The sequence below is a fragment of the Cervus elaphus genome, chromosome 33 (genome assembly GCF_910594005.1).
Source record: "Cervus elaphus chromosome 33, mCerEla1.1, whole genome shotgun sequence".
Taxonomy (NCBI): Eukaryota; Metazoa; Chordata; class Mammalia; order Artiodactyla; family Cervidae; genus Cervus; species Cervus elaphus.
Window position 1 is genome coordinate 29171676 of NC_057847.1, and position 17269 is coordinate 29188944.

Genomic DNA, 17269 nt, shown 5'->3' on the forward strand with positions numbered 1-17269 from the left:
AAGTTCTCCAATAATGTCATGTGAGACCATGCTATTTTTAAAAAGAAAACTGGGTAACAACACATGAAGCCAGGCAATTACAAAGTGAAGTGAAGTGAAAGTCGTTCAGTTGTGTCCGACTCTTTGCGACCCCCATGGATGATACAGTCCATGGAATTCTCTAGGCTAGAATACTGGAGTGGGTAGCCTTTCCCTTCTCCAGGGGATCTTCCTGGAGAATTTTGGCCTGGAAGATTCCATAGACTGTATCGTCCACGGGGTCACAAAGAGTCAGACATGACTGAGCAGCTTTCACTTTCACTGTAATTACAAAAACATGGACCCAAAGCCCAGGTTGCACCACAGGAGAATTACTGAAATTCTAACTGCCTTCCTGCTATCAGACCCTGACCCTGCAACATCCCTCCCGCTGCCCACAGCTCCTACGTGTTCACTATGGACCAGAGCTTAGAGTACACCTGTTCCCAAGCATCTGCCCCAAATACCTGGGCTGACTGGGAAGAATTTATGAATGAAAACCACTGTAGCAAACAATTGCAGGCACCCTGTATTCCATCATTTTATCTCAGTGATAAAATTCCTGCTTCTGCACACACAAAGCTATTTGGTTTGCAGAGCATATGAGCAGCATTTCAGCACCAGCCTCCGTGGTAGCCTCCCATCTGCTCAGAACAGGTGGCAAGGGTATGAAGCAGGAACATTTGAACTGGAAGATGCTGCTGTCAGCACGTGTGTTCCGCTCAGTGGAGTGCTGTCCAGGCAGCTACCTCCCCGCGGGGTGAGGATGTCTGCAGCCTTGTTCAACAACAGTGAGAAGAGGTTACTTAGAAGGGATGGGGCCATGGGAGGTGGCTGAATAACGAGACTTACTTGAGGGGCATTTAGGAGACCGTTTGCAAAACTGAAGAAAATGCTTCAACTGGCTTGTATAAAGAAAACAGGTCTGTTTAAGAATGGGAATAAACATGGAACTAAGTTTTCAAACTAGAAAGCAACCTAAATAGTGAGCAGGAATCTGAGGGTATCTCTGAGCAAAGTGCCAGGAGAGGGGGCAGTGCAGCTTTCTTTCTCTAGGCTGCAGACTGGATCTGTTCCCAGAGTCATCGCTTCATCTAGATGCAGCTGAGCAACAGTACAACCGCCTGTAGCTGTTTTTATTTTTTTTATGAGAAAGAAGGAAATGACAGCTCTGTGTTTAAAGGGAAGATTGCTCTCACATAGAAAAGAAAAAACACATCATACCCGCCCCACCTGCATAGGTCCGATGGCGCTACCTGCAGGGACCACACGGAAGGTTCCTTCCCTATTTCAACCTCACTAGGAGTACACAGCTCAGCACTGGTGAGATTTGGGGAAAGCTAATTAGGACTGAAGCAAGAAAGATCTTGGCTATGGTCTGCCTCTGGCCAAACTGTAAATTCTGACAATTTTCCTAAACATTCTTTTTCCTTATTTTCTTTCTCCCCACCTGACTTTCATATATACACACAACTTTTGAGAATTTTCCACTATTTCTTTTTATTCAGAGATCCTCCCTGAAGAACCACAGTTTGCTTTGAACTCTGCTTTTCCTCCTTCATTTCCCTCCCTTTTTATTCAAATTAGCCGGCTAGTGCCAGCCCCCTCAGGCTCTAATACACTGTGAAAGGGCAGCTGGGAAACTCATCCATATTTCTCTTATTAGTAGAATTTACCTGTTACCCTTCTTCAGAACAAACAGAAGAACCTTGGCATTTGAGAATTTAACAGTTTAGTGATCAGGAAAATCTTTGATGTATATTAATTCTGCTAAGATAGAACTTTAAAAATGTGATATGTATTGTTTTCAAGATCAGTACCCATCCCCTGTAGCAAGTTGGAAAAATACAGAATGAAGCACCAGTTTGCAATCCAAGATCCAGGGCTGGAAGTATTATTAACTTCCCAAAGCCTGTGTTATTTAAAAACCACTACTATGCATACACACACACATGAAGTCAGTCAGTTTCCCTTCCTTTATTACCATGTTTGATTCAGTTTTAGTAATCACCCAGCATGACTTTAAGTCCTGCTCTTAACTCACATACAGAGTAATTCTTGGGTAGTAAAAACCTATTCTGCTATATATAACTTAGAAATATTAATGCATGTCTATAGTTCACCACCTACATATCTAGTACTATATTTTAAAGAATAAACAATGTACTATTGGGGTACCTTCTAATTTTAGAATTTGGAAAGGTCTTGGGTTGGCCAAGGGTCTCTTGAATTGGCAAAGGATATCTGCATAGTTATGAAGTTCCCCTGTACATGGAGTGGATCTAAAAGAGGGAATTGCACTTCAGACAAGGGACATACCAGAAGTTGCCTCTCTCGAACTTTTAAAGCAGGAGGCCTTTGTCTGCATTGGGCCTACCATGAACTCTGTGCTGTGCTGAGTTGCTCAGTTGTGTCCAACTCTTTGTGACCCTGTAGACTGTAGCCTGCCAGGCTCTTCTGTCCATGGGATTTTCCAGGCAAGAATACCGGAGTGAGTTCCATGCCTTCCCTCCAGGGGATCTTCCCAAGGGATAGAACCTGCATCTCCAGTGGCTCCTGCACTGCAGGCAGATTCTTTACCACTGAATCACCAGGGAAGCCCACCATGAACTCTACAGAACCGAAAAAAATTCAAAGCCAAAAGAGATAAGAAGGTTATTGTCTAAATTAAGAGCTTGTCTTTCTGAACTGATTTCATTAATAGTTAAAGTTAAGTGTTAGTCGCTCAGTCATGTCAACTCTTTCGGACCCCATGGACTATAGCCCACCAGGCTCCTCTGATCCATAGGATTCTTCAGACAAGAATACTGGAATGGGTTGCCATTCCCTTCTCCAGGGGATCTTAGCCACCCAGGGATTGAACCTAAGTATCCTGCATTGCAGGCTGATTCTTTACCATCTGAGCTACCCAGGAAGCCCCCAGTTAATGGTTTTAATTAAAAAAATAAAGTTTCTTAGAAATGATCCAGAAAGTAGATTCTATTGAAGCCATCATCTAGCGAATTGTTCTTTCCAAAGGTGGGGATTTCACAACAACAACAACAAAGTCTTTTCTGTAGATTCTTATAAATTTTTACCTCAGATAGGAGGAAAAGAGGTTGGGAGAGCTTCCAAGGTTCAAGGGTTTGTGCTATAGGGCCCAGGGCTTAGAATTGGACACACTTGGTTCAAATTCTGGCTCCTGCGCTTAATAGCTATGTGGACTTTGACTTATTATGTAACTTTCCAAAGTCTGTGTATTTAAAAACCACTGTCTTGCACATGTGCACACACAGAAAAAGTCAGTCAGTTCCCCTTCATTTATTAACATCTTTGATTCAGTTTTAGTTTAGTAATTCATGGGTTGCAAAAAGTCGGACATGACTTAGCAACTGAACAACAATCATCAATATTAAGGATGCTGGGTTTTTATTTCATGGAATAAGGAGAGTAACTAGCTCCCATGCAACACAGCAAGGAAATCTTTTTATTTATTGGCAGAGAAAATACTTCCAATGAAACCAATTTCAAAATGATCAGTATAACCAATATTCTGGATAAAAACATCGTCTGTCTAACCCAGTATACCCTTCTTCTACACCACCGGTTGATATAACCATATAAGCCAACTGGAGCTGATCAAGCTTGCTTTTGTCAGGAAAGCCCACATGACAAATGTCCTGCCCGATTCCTTGTGAGTGGTGCTGGTTAGCCTTCAAAGTAGTCGTGAATAAGCTTTACAGTTTGTGGTACAGACTCCAGGCCCATAGGAAATGAGCAAGCTTCCGTATACATATGGACTACACACATGGAATTTTAGATGGTTATCAAAACATGAGTAATAAAACATTTATTGTTTCTAATGTGAAATCACTGTACTAAACACTTTGCCTACATTATGTCAATGAGTTCTCAAAAGGACACTATGAGGTAAACATCATTATTACTACTATTCTACATATAAGGAAGTTAAGGTTCAAAGATTTTAGGTAAATTTCCCAGAGTCTTGCAGCCAGTAACTGGCCATGCCTAAGTCTGAACCCAGATCTGATTCCAAAACCTACTCCTTAAACATAATATACTGCCTTTATATATGATTTGTTATAAGTTATAAAAATCAGTCTGAAAGTGCAGTATTATTAAAAAGATTTGCCTCATCTGTCAATTAAATTTACTCTAGAATAAAGACATAGCTTCCAAAAAGCCTCGAAAACCATCTACATCTCAGTAATAAATGAAAACCTGGAGGAATTTTTTTCTTTGGTCTCAGTAAGTACCTACTATTTGCATCTCCAAACCTCAGAAGTATTTACATTTAGCCTCTTGACAAAGCCTTTGGTCAAGAATTTTTCCTGCTATCAAGTGATGCATCCATCTCTTAAGGAAAAAGCCCCTACAGCATCACTCCCCTCAAAAGTCTCCATGGCACTGAATGAGGAAGCAAGGCTGGTGCTGACACCAGCCCAGTGTGGGGGTGCTGAATGTGGTGGAGGCTAGCTTCCTGCAGGGTCACCTCTTCTATTTTTTCTTGGATAAGGCAGAGAGGAATTGGTGGAGCTTTTTATTGCTGTTATTACACTTCATATTTTCTGATGCCTTAATTAAAACTTTCAACTCATCTTCTCTCCAAGGGAAAACAAATCTCTAGTCATTTTCATCTCACCTATATATATTGTAGTGATGTAAATACACGCCACGCACTAGAGGGCACACTTCTCACATAGGCAGTACAGGGAAGGAGATAATGTGTGGAGGAGTGTGGAAGGCAGAGGAATAGGTCCTGGCAGAATCCAGAGGTCAAAACATCAAACTGAGCAAAGGAGGGGAATATGGGCTGACATTGAATAGTACACAGGAGACTTTCATCTTTTTTTCGTCATGATCCTTTTTAGAAGGAGTCTCAGTCACTCAGTTCAGTTAGTCAGTCATGTCTGACTGTTTGTGACCCCATGGACTGCAGCACACCAGGCCCCCCTGTCCATCACCAGCTCCCAGAGTTTATTCAAACTCATGTCCATTGAGTCGGTGATGCCATCCAACCATCTCATCCACTGTAATCCCCTTCTCCTCTCGCCTTCCATCTTTCCCAGCATCAGGGTCTTATACAATGAGTCAGTTCTTCACATCAGGTGGCCAAAGTATTGGAGAAGGAGTCTGGTGGAAGCCAATGACTCAAAAAAAAAAACCACATATATGGTTGATCCTCATTATTTGTGGATCTGTATTGGTGAATTTGCCTACTTGCTGAAATATATTTTTAATCTCCAAATCAATCAATGCTCAGATGCTTTCATAGTCACTTACAGACATGCAGAGTGGTGGAAACATACCTGGATGTGCATGCTCCCAGCTGAGGCTGAACAAAGTGACACTTTCTCTGCCTTCCTGTTCCAGCTCTCACACCATAAACAAGTGTCCTTTTCAAGGTGTATTTAAGTGCCAGAATTTTTCCTTTTTTTATGCTTTTGACTGGTGATTATACTGTTCAAAATAATACCTAATCACAGTACTGAAGTCCTATCAAGAGTTCCTAAGAGTAAGAAGGCTATGATGTGCCTGTTGGAACATATTTGTGTGTTAGTTTACCTTCACTCAGGCATGAGTCCCAGTGCTGTTGGCCTTGAGTTCAATGACACAAATACTATATTTGAAACAATGTTTATACAAAGAAATATGGTATATAGTTAATCATTTGTAAGAAGTATCTACAGTGGACCCTTCAGCCACAGAGATTTGAACTACATGGATCCATTTAAATGCATATTTTTTTCAATAGTAAATACAGCACTACTATACAATCCATGGTTTATTGAATCTGCATCTGTAGGACTGTGGATACAGAGAGCCCACTGTAAAGTTATTAGTGGATTTTTGACTGTATGGAGGGTTGGTGTCCCTAACCTCCATGTTCTTCAAGGGTCAACTGTATTAAATATAATGCTTTTAAAGAGAAACACACACAATACAGGTTATATATTAATCAGTTGACAACAGTGTTGTGACCAGAGCCTTGCAGGAGCCTAACCATGTATTTCTTCTAGGAGCAATGCTTCAAGATTTGCTGATTCAGCATTCACAGAAGCCTCATAGAACATCACTTTTGTGAATAATGAGAATCAAGTGCATTGAACACAAACAACATTTACATATAATATCAAGAGACTCTCAGAACCACTGAAACCCCTCTGTAAGCCTGACCTAGGGTCCCACATAACTCATGTTAAATAGCCCTAATTTCCTGCCACAAATGCACATGATTGAAAAATAGAATATTCTATAGGATTGTGCTAACAATGTGGATGTAAGAATACTGTTAACAAAGATGATCTGAATCCTTACTATGTGCAGGTCTTTTACTCTCAGAGGAAGTGAGTATAGATATGTATGTCTGTATCAATTTGGGGGTAATATTCATGTATTATATGTGGTTGTATTGATTATTCTTTATTAAATGAATCATTTAATATTCAGTATAAACAAAGGGTAAGAAAATTCAAAGACATGACCTGTTTTATTACCCCCTTACCTTTCAGATCATTATTTCTTGCTGCTAGTATACACAATGAATATTAAGCAGCCATTCCTTGAAATTTGGGCTAAACATTAGCAGGAAGAATAGAATAGTTAAAAATATTTTACAGCAGGATATTTAGTAACTTGTCTAACACCCTCTTTGCATGGATAAGTACATCACTCATTTTTCAGAGAGCAAAGCAGAGTAATAGGAGGGGGTTTCGTTTCTTTCTTCCCTGCTGACTCTTTTTGTTATCCTACTCTGCACATTGGTGATAGCTTCAAGAAAAAGTGGAATGTGTGCACTTCTTCCTGTGGATGTGGATGTGCATGTGTGCTAAGTTGCTTTAGTTGTGTTCTACTCTGCAACGCCATGGATCGAAGCCCACCAGGCTCCTCTGTCCATGGGATTCTCCAGGCACGAATACTGGAGTGGGTTGCCATGTCCTCCTCCAGGGGATCTTCCCAACCCAGGGATTGAACCTGCTTTGCTTACATCTCCTGCACTGGGAGGTGGGTTCTTTTCCACTAGCATCACCTGGGAAGCCCTTATATCTTCCCAGATGGACTTTATTTTCAAGTGTCATTGTTCTATAAACTTAAGTAGTATTTCTGAGAATCAGGTAAAGGGGTCTGCATATGCCATGTGGCATAAGGATTATTTTGAACTGAAGACATGTAAGTAACAACAGTTGTAAGAAGAAGCTTTTCTGAACTCTCCTTATCTGCCTAAAAGCAAAGCCTTCAAAAATAATTCAACTGTCATAAATCCCCTCCCTGGGAGCTTTGCAATCAGAGAAGATTGACTCATATCACCAGAGATGAGAAGTCAGAACTGGGATAAGAAATCGCCTGAATAGATACTGTCATATAAAACTGTTATACTTCCCATTTATTTTCCTAAAGGACCATTTATTTTTCCTAAAAGTCACTGATTGTCCCAGAAGTGTCCTTCTTCCTCGCTTCATCTCCTATTAAGATGGTATAGAAACTCCAAAATCTAACTGGCCCTTAGAGTCACTTTTTTGGTGAACCTCTGTATGTATATGATTAAAATATGTTTTTTTTCTCTTGCTAATCTGTCAGTTCAAGTTTAATTTGGTCTTCAAACACTGAACTTAAGAGGGTAGAGGAAAAAATTTTCCCCCTGACACAAGATTGTAAAGGATTCCATGATGATGTTTCAAATCTCTTAACCCCAAATTCCTAATGCCTCAGTCTCTATTCTAGACTTCCCAGGTAGTGGGTCAGATAAAGGAAATGAATACTGCTCACCTAGGATGCCTCTAGGGTGGAAATGTCTTGTGGTCCACAGTATTTTGGGTACAAACCTGCTACTCACCTTGAGTCTCCCAGAACTGAAATGCGGAGGCAAAGATCTTGAGGCTGCTGTTATCCTGGCTCTTGTCTGGGCCAAGTTACCTGTGCAAAGAAGACAAAAAATTAAGGCAAAGGAGTTAAAAGAATAGTATGATAAGTAATTTTTCCCTTTGTGTCCCTATATTTTTCAGAATGTTCTAAATGATCTGCCCTGAACTTGAAACATTTGGAAAAATTTTCAAATTCAATGATGTAAATTACAAGTAAAATATAATATTTATAAGCTATAATCTGTAATATAAATTAAATTTATATTAGTTTAATAAGCAAATAAGAAAGCCCAAAGTCTCACATTCACTTAACAAACTAGTGCTCCGTCACTGAGTTGTGTCTGACTCTTTGCGACCCATGGACTGTAGACTGCCTGGTTCCTCTGTCCATGGGATTCTCCAGGCAAGAATATTGGCATGGGTTGCCACGTCCTCCTCCAGGGGATCTTCCCAACCCAGGGATCAAACTAGAGATTGAAGGAAATTACTATAATATAAGAGAACCATATATGAAAATCCCATAACTCATGTACTCAAAGGTGAAAAATTGGAAGTTTTTCCTCTAAGGTTAGGAACGAGACAAGAATGTCCGCTCTCACCACTTCTATTGAACATAATACTGGCAGCCCTAGCTAGGTCAGTTAGGCAAGAATTAGAAATTAAAGGCATCCAAATTGTAAAGTAAGAAGTAAAATTATCTCCATTCACAGATGACATCATCTTACATATAGAAAACCTTAAAGATCATACACATGCACTAGCAAATGAATTCAAAGTTGTAGGATATAAAATCAACATATAAAAAGAAAGTTGCATTTATATACACTAACAATGAAAATCTGAAAAGGGAGTTAAGAAAATAATTCCATTTACAATGGCATCAAAAAGAATAAAATACTTAGGAGTAAACTTAACCAAGGAGGTGAAAATTTATACACTGAAAACTATACAACACTCCTGAAAGAAACCAACAAAGGCACAAATAAATGGAAATCTATTCCATTGTGAGGGAGAAAAAAATATTCTTTTTCCTCTACCTGTTAGTGGAAGCACATTGACTGAAATGCCCACTCTGGCCAGGCACCATAGTAACTATTTACATGAGTTGTTTTATGATAGGAGGTCCTGGTAAGGAACAGGGAACTAACAAGCCTCCACCAACCAGAAAAGTTTGAGAAAGGTCAAAAGGAGACACCACCTGTCAGCCCACCTCCCAGAATCCTTCTCTCTGGCATCCATCTTAGCTAAACAAGGCATGCACCACCAGGAAGAACTCTTGAGTCAGAATGATTGGTTAAGGACAACCTGGAAATGAATCCCATCACCATAAAACCCGAGACTGCAAGCCATGTGACAGAGCTGTTCTCCTGGGTTCCCTTACCTCCTGCTCTCCATCCGGGTGCCCTTTCCCAAAAAATCTTTTGCTTTGTCAACAGATGTGTCTCCTCAGACAATTCATTTCCGAGTGTTAGACAAGAGCCCAGTTTCAGGCCCTGGAAGGGGTCCCCTTTCCTACAACATACCCACCTTAGGTTCATTGGCTGGGGCCCTGCAAATTAGAATGACAGAAGGTAGAGTAGCAAGAGAAAAGCAATCAGAAGTTTACTAATGCATGCATTGCACATATATACAGAATTATTCAGTGATGAGTAATTCAAAAGGGTGGTTAGATCTAACGAAAGAACAATAAATTTATAAAAAAGTGAAAGAGAAAGAAAAAGAACTTTGAGTTTCCAGGGGTGGGAAGTTATGGTAAGGGTAAATATATAGGGAAGGGCTTCCCTGGTGGCTCAGTGGTAAAGAACCCACCTGCCAATGCAGGAGACGTGGGTTCCATCTCTGGATCAAGAAGATACTCTGGAGAAGGAAATGGCAACCCACTCCAGTATTCTTGCCTGGAAAATCCCATGGATTTCCCATGGACTGTGGTGGGCTACAGTTCATGAAGTCGCAAAGGAGCTGGACACAATTTAGCCATTAAACAACAACAAATATATAGGGAAGCTATTATAAGATAAGGGCAAATTTATTATATAGATTCCTCTAGTTCTGTCTCTGAGTTGATAGGGTCTAGAGTTGTCTCTGGTGATTAACTTCTGTCTTTTTGGTAGAGAGGAGAGAGGGCACATTTTTACAAATTTATGCCCTGCTTTTGGCAAATGCACAGAAGGCAGAGAACTTTTCTTATATCTTCTCCTTTTCAATTGCTTTCAGCTTAAAATAATCCTTATGCCAAACTGGCATATTTTGGGGTGGCATATTCTGTTACCCTGCATTGTGTTCATGGATTACAAGGCTTAATATTGTTAAAATGTCCACACTACCCAAAGAGATCTACAAATTCAGTGAAATGCCCATCAAAATCTCAATGACATTTTTGGACAAATAGAAAAAATACTAAAATTCATATGGAACCCCAGAGGACTCCAAAACAATCTTCAGAAGGAAAAGAAAAAACTGAAGGCCTTATATGTCCTGATTTCAAAATACATTACAAAGCTATAGTAGTTGAAATAATCTGGCAAAACAATACTGACATGAACATAAACATACAGACCAATGGAACAGAACAGATAGCCCAGAAACAGACCCATGCACATATAGTCAAATAATCTTTGATATGGGTGTTAAGACTACACAATGGGGAAAGGATTATCTCTTCAACAAATGGTGCTGTGAATACTGGGCATTTACATGCAAAAGAATGAAACTGAAACCCTATCTTATACCATATTTGAAGATCAACTCATAATAAAGACTTAAATGTAAGACCAGAAACTATATAAGCATAAGGGGAAAGCTTCATAACACTGGTCTTGACAATTATTTCTCAGGTAGGACACCAAAAGCACAGACAACAAAAGCAAAAATAGACAATTGGGACTGTATATCAACAGGGGGAAAAAAGATGGGGGAAAACCATCTATCTCGTAAGAGGTTAATTTCCAAAATATATAAAGAACTCCTACAACTCAACTCTTTGTGACCCCATGGACTATACAGTCCATGGAATTCTCTAGGCCAGAATACTGGAGTGGGTAACCTTTCCCTTCTCCAGGGGATCTTCCCAACCCAGGGATCGAAACCAGGTGTCCCACATTGCAGGCAGATTCTTTGCCAGCTGAGCCACAAGGAAAGCCCTATAACTCAGCAGCAAAAAATAAGCCGATTTAAAAACGGGCAAAGAATATACATGCCTGCAAAGATGACATATAAATGGCCTGAAGGTATATGAAAAGATTCTTAGTATCACTAACAGGGTAATGTAAATCAAAGCCACAATGAGATATCACCTCATACTTGTTAGAGTGGCAATTATAAATGAAGAGGAATAAAATATCTCCCTTTGGCATACTGATTATTTTAAGTTGGTTATTTCTGAGAAATGTAGACACACATGAGGCTCTGAAAACTGAGCCAAAATTACCCTTTTCTAAGAAAACTTTACAAGAGGAATGAATCTCCAAATGTAAAAGTGTCTCCCTCTCTCTACTAGAAAGAGAAGAATGACTAGCTAATTTTCAGGGCTGTTATGGGCACTGGATGCAATAATTCATGAAAAGCATTATCAACACAGCTCTGGTACAAGGCAAGTGCTCACTTCGTGTTACTAGCATTGATGATGATGATTTGCTATGAACAGTTCACATGGGCAAGAGAACAGGGAATTTCACTAATTTGCTACTGTGAACCCTGGTTTGTAAAAAAAATTAATGAAAGATGAGAAAAAGTGATAAGGCAACTCCACTTTGAATATCCATCTCTTGGCCTCTCTGATTTCTACTGCTTTTTGCTTTTGAAGGGTCTGAGTGGCCTGCTGGAACTCTCTTCTCCCTTCCTCTCCACCCAACCCTTCATCTCCTTTCTCATCCTTAGCCCCCCAAACAAGAGATCTGTTTTACCTAAAATGTCATTTGATTCTGTAGCAAAATAAAAAGTTGTCAGTGGAAGGAAAAGCTGCAATTTGTGCATTTGCAAGACACTAAAGATTTCAAAGTTTTTAGCAAGTCTAGCACAAAGATGTCCAAATGTTTTCTCTGGCGATATCTTCAGAGGCTAAACTGTGATTAATAGCCCAGAAAGAATCCTTTGAAGCAGGATTGGTGACATCAAAGTCGTAATCCAGGGGTGGCAGGAGCTTTATAATGAGTGGGAAGCATTTTAACACATTTCAAAGGATTTACAGCATGAATAAACAATAGACCTCAGCAGATGTGCCACACACACCTTTCAGAAACATAACCTATAAGAAGTTTCCATTTTAATTTAAATGTAAATACAGTGTTCACACTTCTTTCAAATGTTAAGCATCCTCAGTGCTTCACCCCCAAGACAGCCTCTTTGGCTAAGGATGCCTCACTGCTCCAGAGCACCCTCCTGTGACTCACTGACATATTGGAGGGTGAAAAAACGGAAGTCAGAGGCAATGGATGGAATTTATATCCTATGTGGGAACTGGGTTAGGAAAGAATCTAAAATGGAGCTTGCAATGATCCCAGATAATTTCTCTGCTTCCAACTTAAAGGAAAAGGGACAAGTGGTCTGAAGACAGAGCTGAAACTTTTAAAAGATGGCAATTTCCTGCCTGCTTCAGAGGATTTTCAGCTCTTGGAAAGCACCCAGCACCCAGGATTTCAGTTGCCTCTTAAGAGTTGCCCAAGATGATGGGTTGCTGTTTTAAATAATCAGGCTTGAAATTTGACTTCCCTCTGCTGCCCTCTCTGGGTTTAAAGGATTGGTTGCAGGGTTCTGGTGGTGACTGCTGGTGGGCATTTGTTTAGGAAAATTTCCTGTTTTAATTTTCCATAACACAAGAAATAGGCTAATAAGCTAATAAATGATTGCAAAAAAATGCTGAAAAGTAAAAGGTTGGTGTCAAATGCTGACCAAAAAGGAGTTGCAAAGAAAACATCAGCTCTTTTTTTTTTTTTTTTCCAGATTAAGTTATGTGAGTAGACCTGAGAACTACTATGTTGTACCCCACAGTCAGTGTGGGTGAAAGTGAAAGTTGCTCAGTCATGTCCAACTCTTTGCGACCTCATGGACTATAAGCCTGCCAGGTTTCTCTGTCCATGGAATTCTCCAGGCAAGAATTCTGGAGTGGGTGGCCGTTTCCTTCTCCAGAAGATCTTCCTAACCCAGGGATTGAACCCAGGTCTCCCACATTGCAGGCGGATTCTTTATTGTCGAGCCACCAGGGAAGCCCAGTTTGGATACTGAAAACCAAAGTCACACCTTTCTGTCTAAATGAGAATGACCTTGTGCTATTCCTGTCCCCATTAACATGAATTTCTTTTCCAGGAGTCTCCTGTCCAGACAAATGGTTTGATTGTTCATTACAAGAATTTCCCCAAAGACTCAAGACCCATCAACTCTTTATGAAAAATGTCCATTGCTTAAACTCCATGGTTCTGTAAATCCCTTGTTTCAAATTCACACGTTGCTGTTTCCACCAATCATGTGCTGGTTATATTGTATGTGATCCTTGTTATTGCTGTTCAATCCCCTAGTCATGTCCGACTGTTTGTGACTCCATGGACTGCAGTACACTAAGCCTCCCTGTCCCTCACCATCTCCCAAAGTCTGCCTAAGTTCATGTTCATTGCATCGGTGATGCCATCCAGCCCTTTCATCCTCTGACACCCTCTTCTCCTTCTGCCCTCAATCTGTCCCAGCATCAGGGACTTTTCCAATGAGTCAGCTGTTCACATCAGATGACCAAAATACTGGAGCTTCAGCATCAGTCTTTCCAATGTATATTCGGGGTTGATTTCCCTTAAGATTGACTAGTTTGATCTCCTCGCTGTCCAAGAGACTTTCAGGAGTCTTCTCCAGCACCACAGTTTGAAGGCATCAATTCTTTGGTGCTCTGCCTTCTTTACGGTCTGGCTCTCACAATCGTACATGACTACATGGAAAGACCATAGCCTTGACTGTACAGACCTTTGTCAGCAGAGTAATGTCTCTGCTTTTCAACATACTGTCTAGGTTTATCATAGCTTTCCTGCCTAGAAGCAATTGCCTTCTGATTTCATGGCTGCAGTCACCATCTGCAGTGATTTTAGAGCCCAAGAAGAAGAAATTTGTCATTACTTTCACTTTTGCCCCTTCTATTTGCCATGAAGTAATGGGGCTGGATGCCATGATCTTGGTTTTTTAATATTTAGTTTTAAGCCAGCTCTTTCACTCTCCTCCACCCTCATCAAGAAGCTCTTTCGTTCCTCTTCACTTACCCGTGTGATCCTTATGCAGTTCTAATCAAACCCTCTCACTTAGAAAGACTCATCTTAAATCAAACTTGACCTCTCAACAAATTCTGACCCAGCCTTTCCTTCTCTAAGACACTGCCAAAGCTTTGAGAGATGGTGGTCTCTCTTCCTGTGGGGAGTAATGAACTCTACTTTGTCTAATTATAACAACAGGTAGGGTGAGTAATGTTTAGGGGGTCAGCTTGGGACAGACTTATGCAGGGGTGATACTTGGAGTGAATGAAATGTTCTAATTTTAGTTAATAACACTGTAACCAATAAAAATGCAAGGGGTTAAATTCAGTAGTTGTATAAAACATACTAGATTTTGTATGTTTTTTTAAAAAACCACTTAGATAATGATCTATGCTATAAATCTATATAACAAGAACTTGTCTTATATTTGATACACTGAGATAACTTAAAATAGTGACAAGAAAATGACACAGTTGTAGGAGGCAGAGAGAGAAAAGGTAATGTTAGGTTTTGTTCTGCAGATTTCACTCTCTCCTGGCATTTATCTATGCCTTTGAGTGTTAATATCAGTAAATGGACAAGCGGGAGGTGGAAGAGTTCCCAGTCTACTTAATCTCTCAAGAAAAGAACACAGATAATTTATGTATATATGGAAGTGGCTGTAGTTTTGTGGAGGGAGGAATTAAAGAGATCAGCCTGTACTCTAAGCTGTTCTAATGAAGAAAGATACGCACATACAGCAAATGTTCTTTTCTGAATGCACAACCTAGACTTTATCATGTATGTGGGAAATTTAATGCCCAAAGGGAACCTTTCCCCATTTCTGCATTCATTGGCATTTGTCTGGAAATTTAAGGAATTTCTGCACAATGAGCACCTTTAGACTATCTGTTTGAAGGAAGCCAAACCAAGGTTTTCACTGATTTTTTTTTCCCCATTTAAAATGAGAACTATAGCTTTAAAGATTTGTGGCCCAGAGATTTTAAAATTGTATAGCTGAGGAAAAACTAATAACTCCTTTCCTCTTTAAGTTTGAAAACTCATAAACAGGATGTCATCTCAGCAAACAACTGCATCAAATCATCAGAACGTGTCAAGGAGGCAACCAGACTTCCCTTCAACTCAGTCAATAGTGGAGCTGAGGCTCTCTGCTTCCTGCATTTTATTGCCACATGGGTGGAAACTGCCAGTTCATCCTATCTTAATAAAGATAGAGCTAGTTAAGAAAAGCCCTGGGTATTGTCTGCTCTCTCCACATGTTTCACTTGGAGTTTGCTTGGAAATACCATGACTGCCAAGTGACATGACATGTGTTCACAAAAGTGCTGGAACCTAGACAGTTGATACCTATCCATGAAGACTTAACTCACTGAGAAAAACATGAAATCCACACACGCATACCTGCCAGTACCAACACAAGTAAGGATCATTTATTTCAGTCTCAGGGCAACATCCACATGCAGCAGAGTGGTTTTTAGTTCAATAAAGCCTAGTCTTGGACAAAACTGCAATTTAGCCAAAGGATATAATCAAAGTCCCATACATGGCTTTTCACATCCCTATTCCCACTTCTGAAGGTCAATATGGCTTCAATGCTGTCTCTTTCCTATCCCAACAACCAGTTTGCCCTATTTGCTCCACCCTGAAAATCTCCCCAGCAGACCTTCTCCATATTCCCACTGAAGCTCCCCTGTCTGTGTTCTAAATCTTCATGTTACTATTCTTCCTTGACAACTAATCCAGGTCCACTTTCTTCATGGATGGATAAATGTGTTACTTCACATACGTGAGATCTTTGCATATGAAGGGGAGCAGAATTTGTCATCTCAAAATATGCCTCTCTAGCATAAGTATTATTTCAGGCTAATTATTTTTAAGAAATAGTCATCATAGGAGAGACTCTGAAAACTGAGTAGAAATGACCCTTTTGTAAAGAACTTTGGAGGGAGAAAACATGGAAAGGGAAGACTTTATTAAGACATCATAAGTTACTGGTGGGACCATGGACAAAAGCTTAGCTAATTTTGCTCTTCCAGTGGCCTTATGTAGCTACTCATCCCACCATGTGGCCAAAGGTGAATGGTTTGGATACAAGCCACTGTGGGTCTTACATTTGTTAGTTACTACAGGGGGTAGAGCCTTGAGTAAAATCTCTTGTGGGTCAGGTTGTTGCAATACAGGGAACCCACATTTCATAGTCTAAGACTAAATGACAAGGCAAGAGAGAATAAACTGATTACTAAATAATAAATAAAAAATATTTTACATAATATAAAATAGGGATATAATTATATTTTTATATAATATTTTATATAATATAAAATAGGATTAAAAAATCCCTCCCTAGAAGCTCTGCTCAATACAACTTATCTATTGATGGTGGGTCAGTTATAGGTTTCTCTATGTAAAGCATAACATTGTGTTTTCAATTAAGTCTGAGAAAGCCACATGGTGCTTCAGAAAACAAGAGGCTGGTAACTTCACATTGTGCAGGATGATGACTGAATGCTTGAAATTATAAGTGCTTGTTTAGTTCTCCCTCTTTAGCCTGGAAGCAATGAAAAGAATGCTAGACTCATAACTGAGAAACCTGAATTCTTATCCCAAGCCTATCTCTGGCTTTAAATCACTTCTAGTCTCTATGACTCAACAGTATGACACCTCAAATGAGAAGTTTGAGTAGATGAGCAGTCCTCCACTCGTGTGTGCTGCAGCATTTTGCCATGGCACTCATGGAACAAATCCTCTGTGCTATGCAGCTGAATCTAGATCAATGCCTGCTAATGTGGTATAAGAAGGGTAGACTCTTGAGAGATGGGACTAGTGTAATGTTTACCTGGTACCAAAAAAAGATTGCATGACATCTGTGGCAAGGGCATGTGAAAACTTTACCTAGGTTGTAAATCAGAGAGCTGGTCAGGGCAGTAAACAATATTGATCAAAAGCAACATGGGGGGGAAAATTCACAAATGATATATCTGATAATGGATTATTATCCAAAATATACAAAGAACTCTTGAAATTCTACAATGAGAAAACAAACAACCTGATTTTAAAATGGGCCAAATACTTTAACAGAAACCTCACTAAAGAAGACACACAGATGGCAAATAAGCATATGAAAAGATGCTCCACATTATATATCATCAGGGAAATGCAAATTAA

At 39.9% G+C, this 17269-nt stretch overlaps 1 protein-coding gene across 1 annotated transcript in view; it reads right to left on the bottom strand.

Moving 5' to 3' along the window:
* Positions 1 to 17269, bottom strand: part of MYO3B (myosin IIIB) — a 405543-nt gene that overhangs the window by 168057 nt on the left and 220217 nt on the right. Inside the window, exon 23 of the mRNA XM_043894526.1 lies at positions 7853 to 7932. Within this exon, the coding sequence (XP_043750461.1) occupies positions 7853 to 7932 (80 nt within the window). The remainder of the gene's footprint in view (positions 1 to 7852; positions 7933 to 17269) is intronic.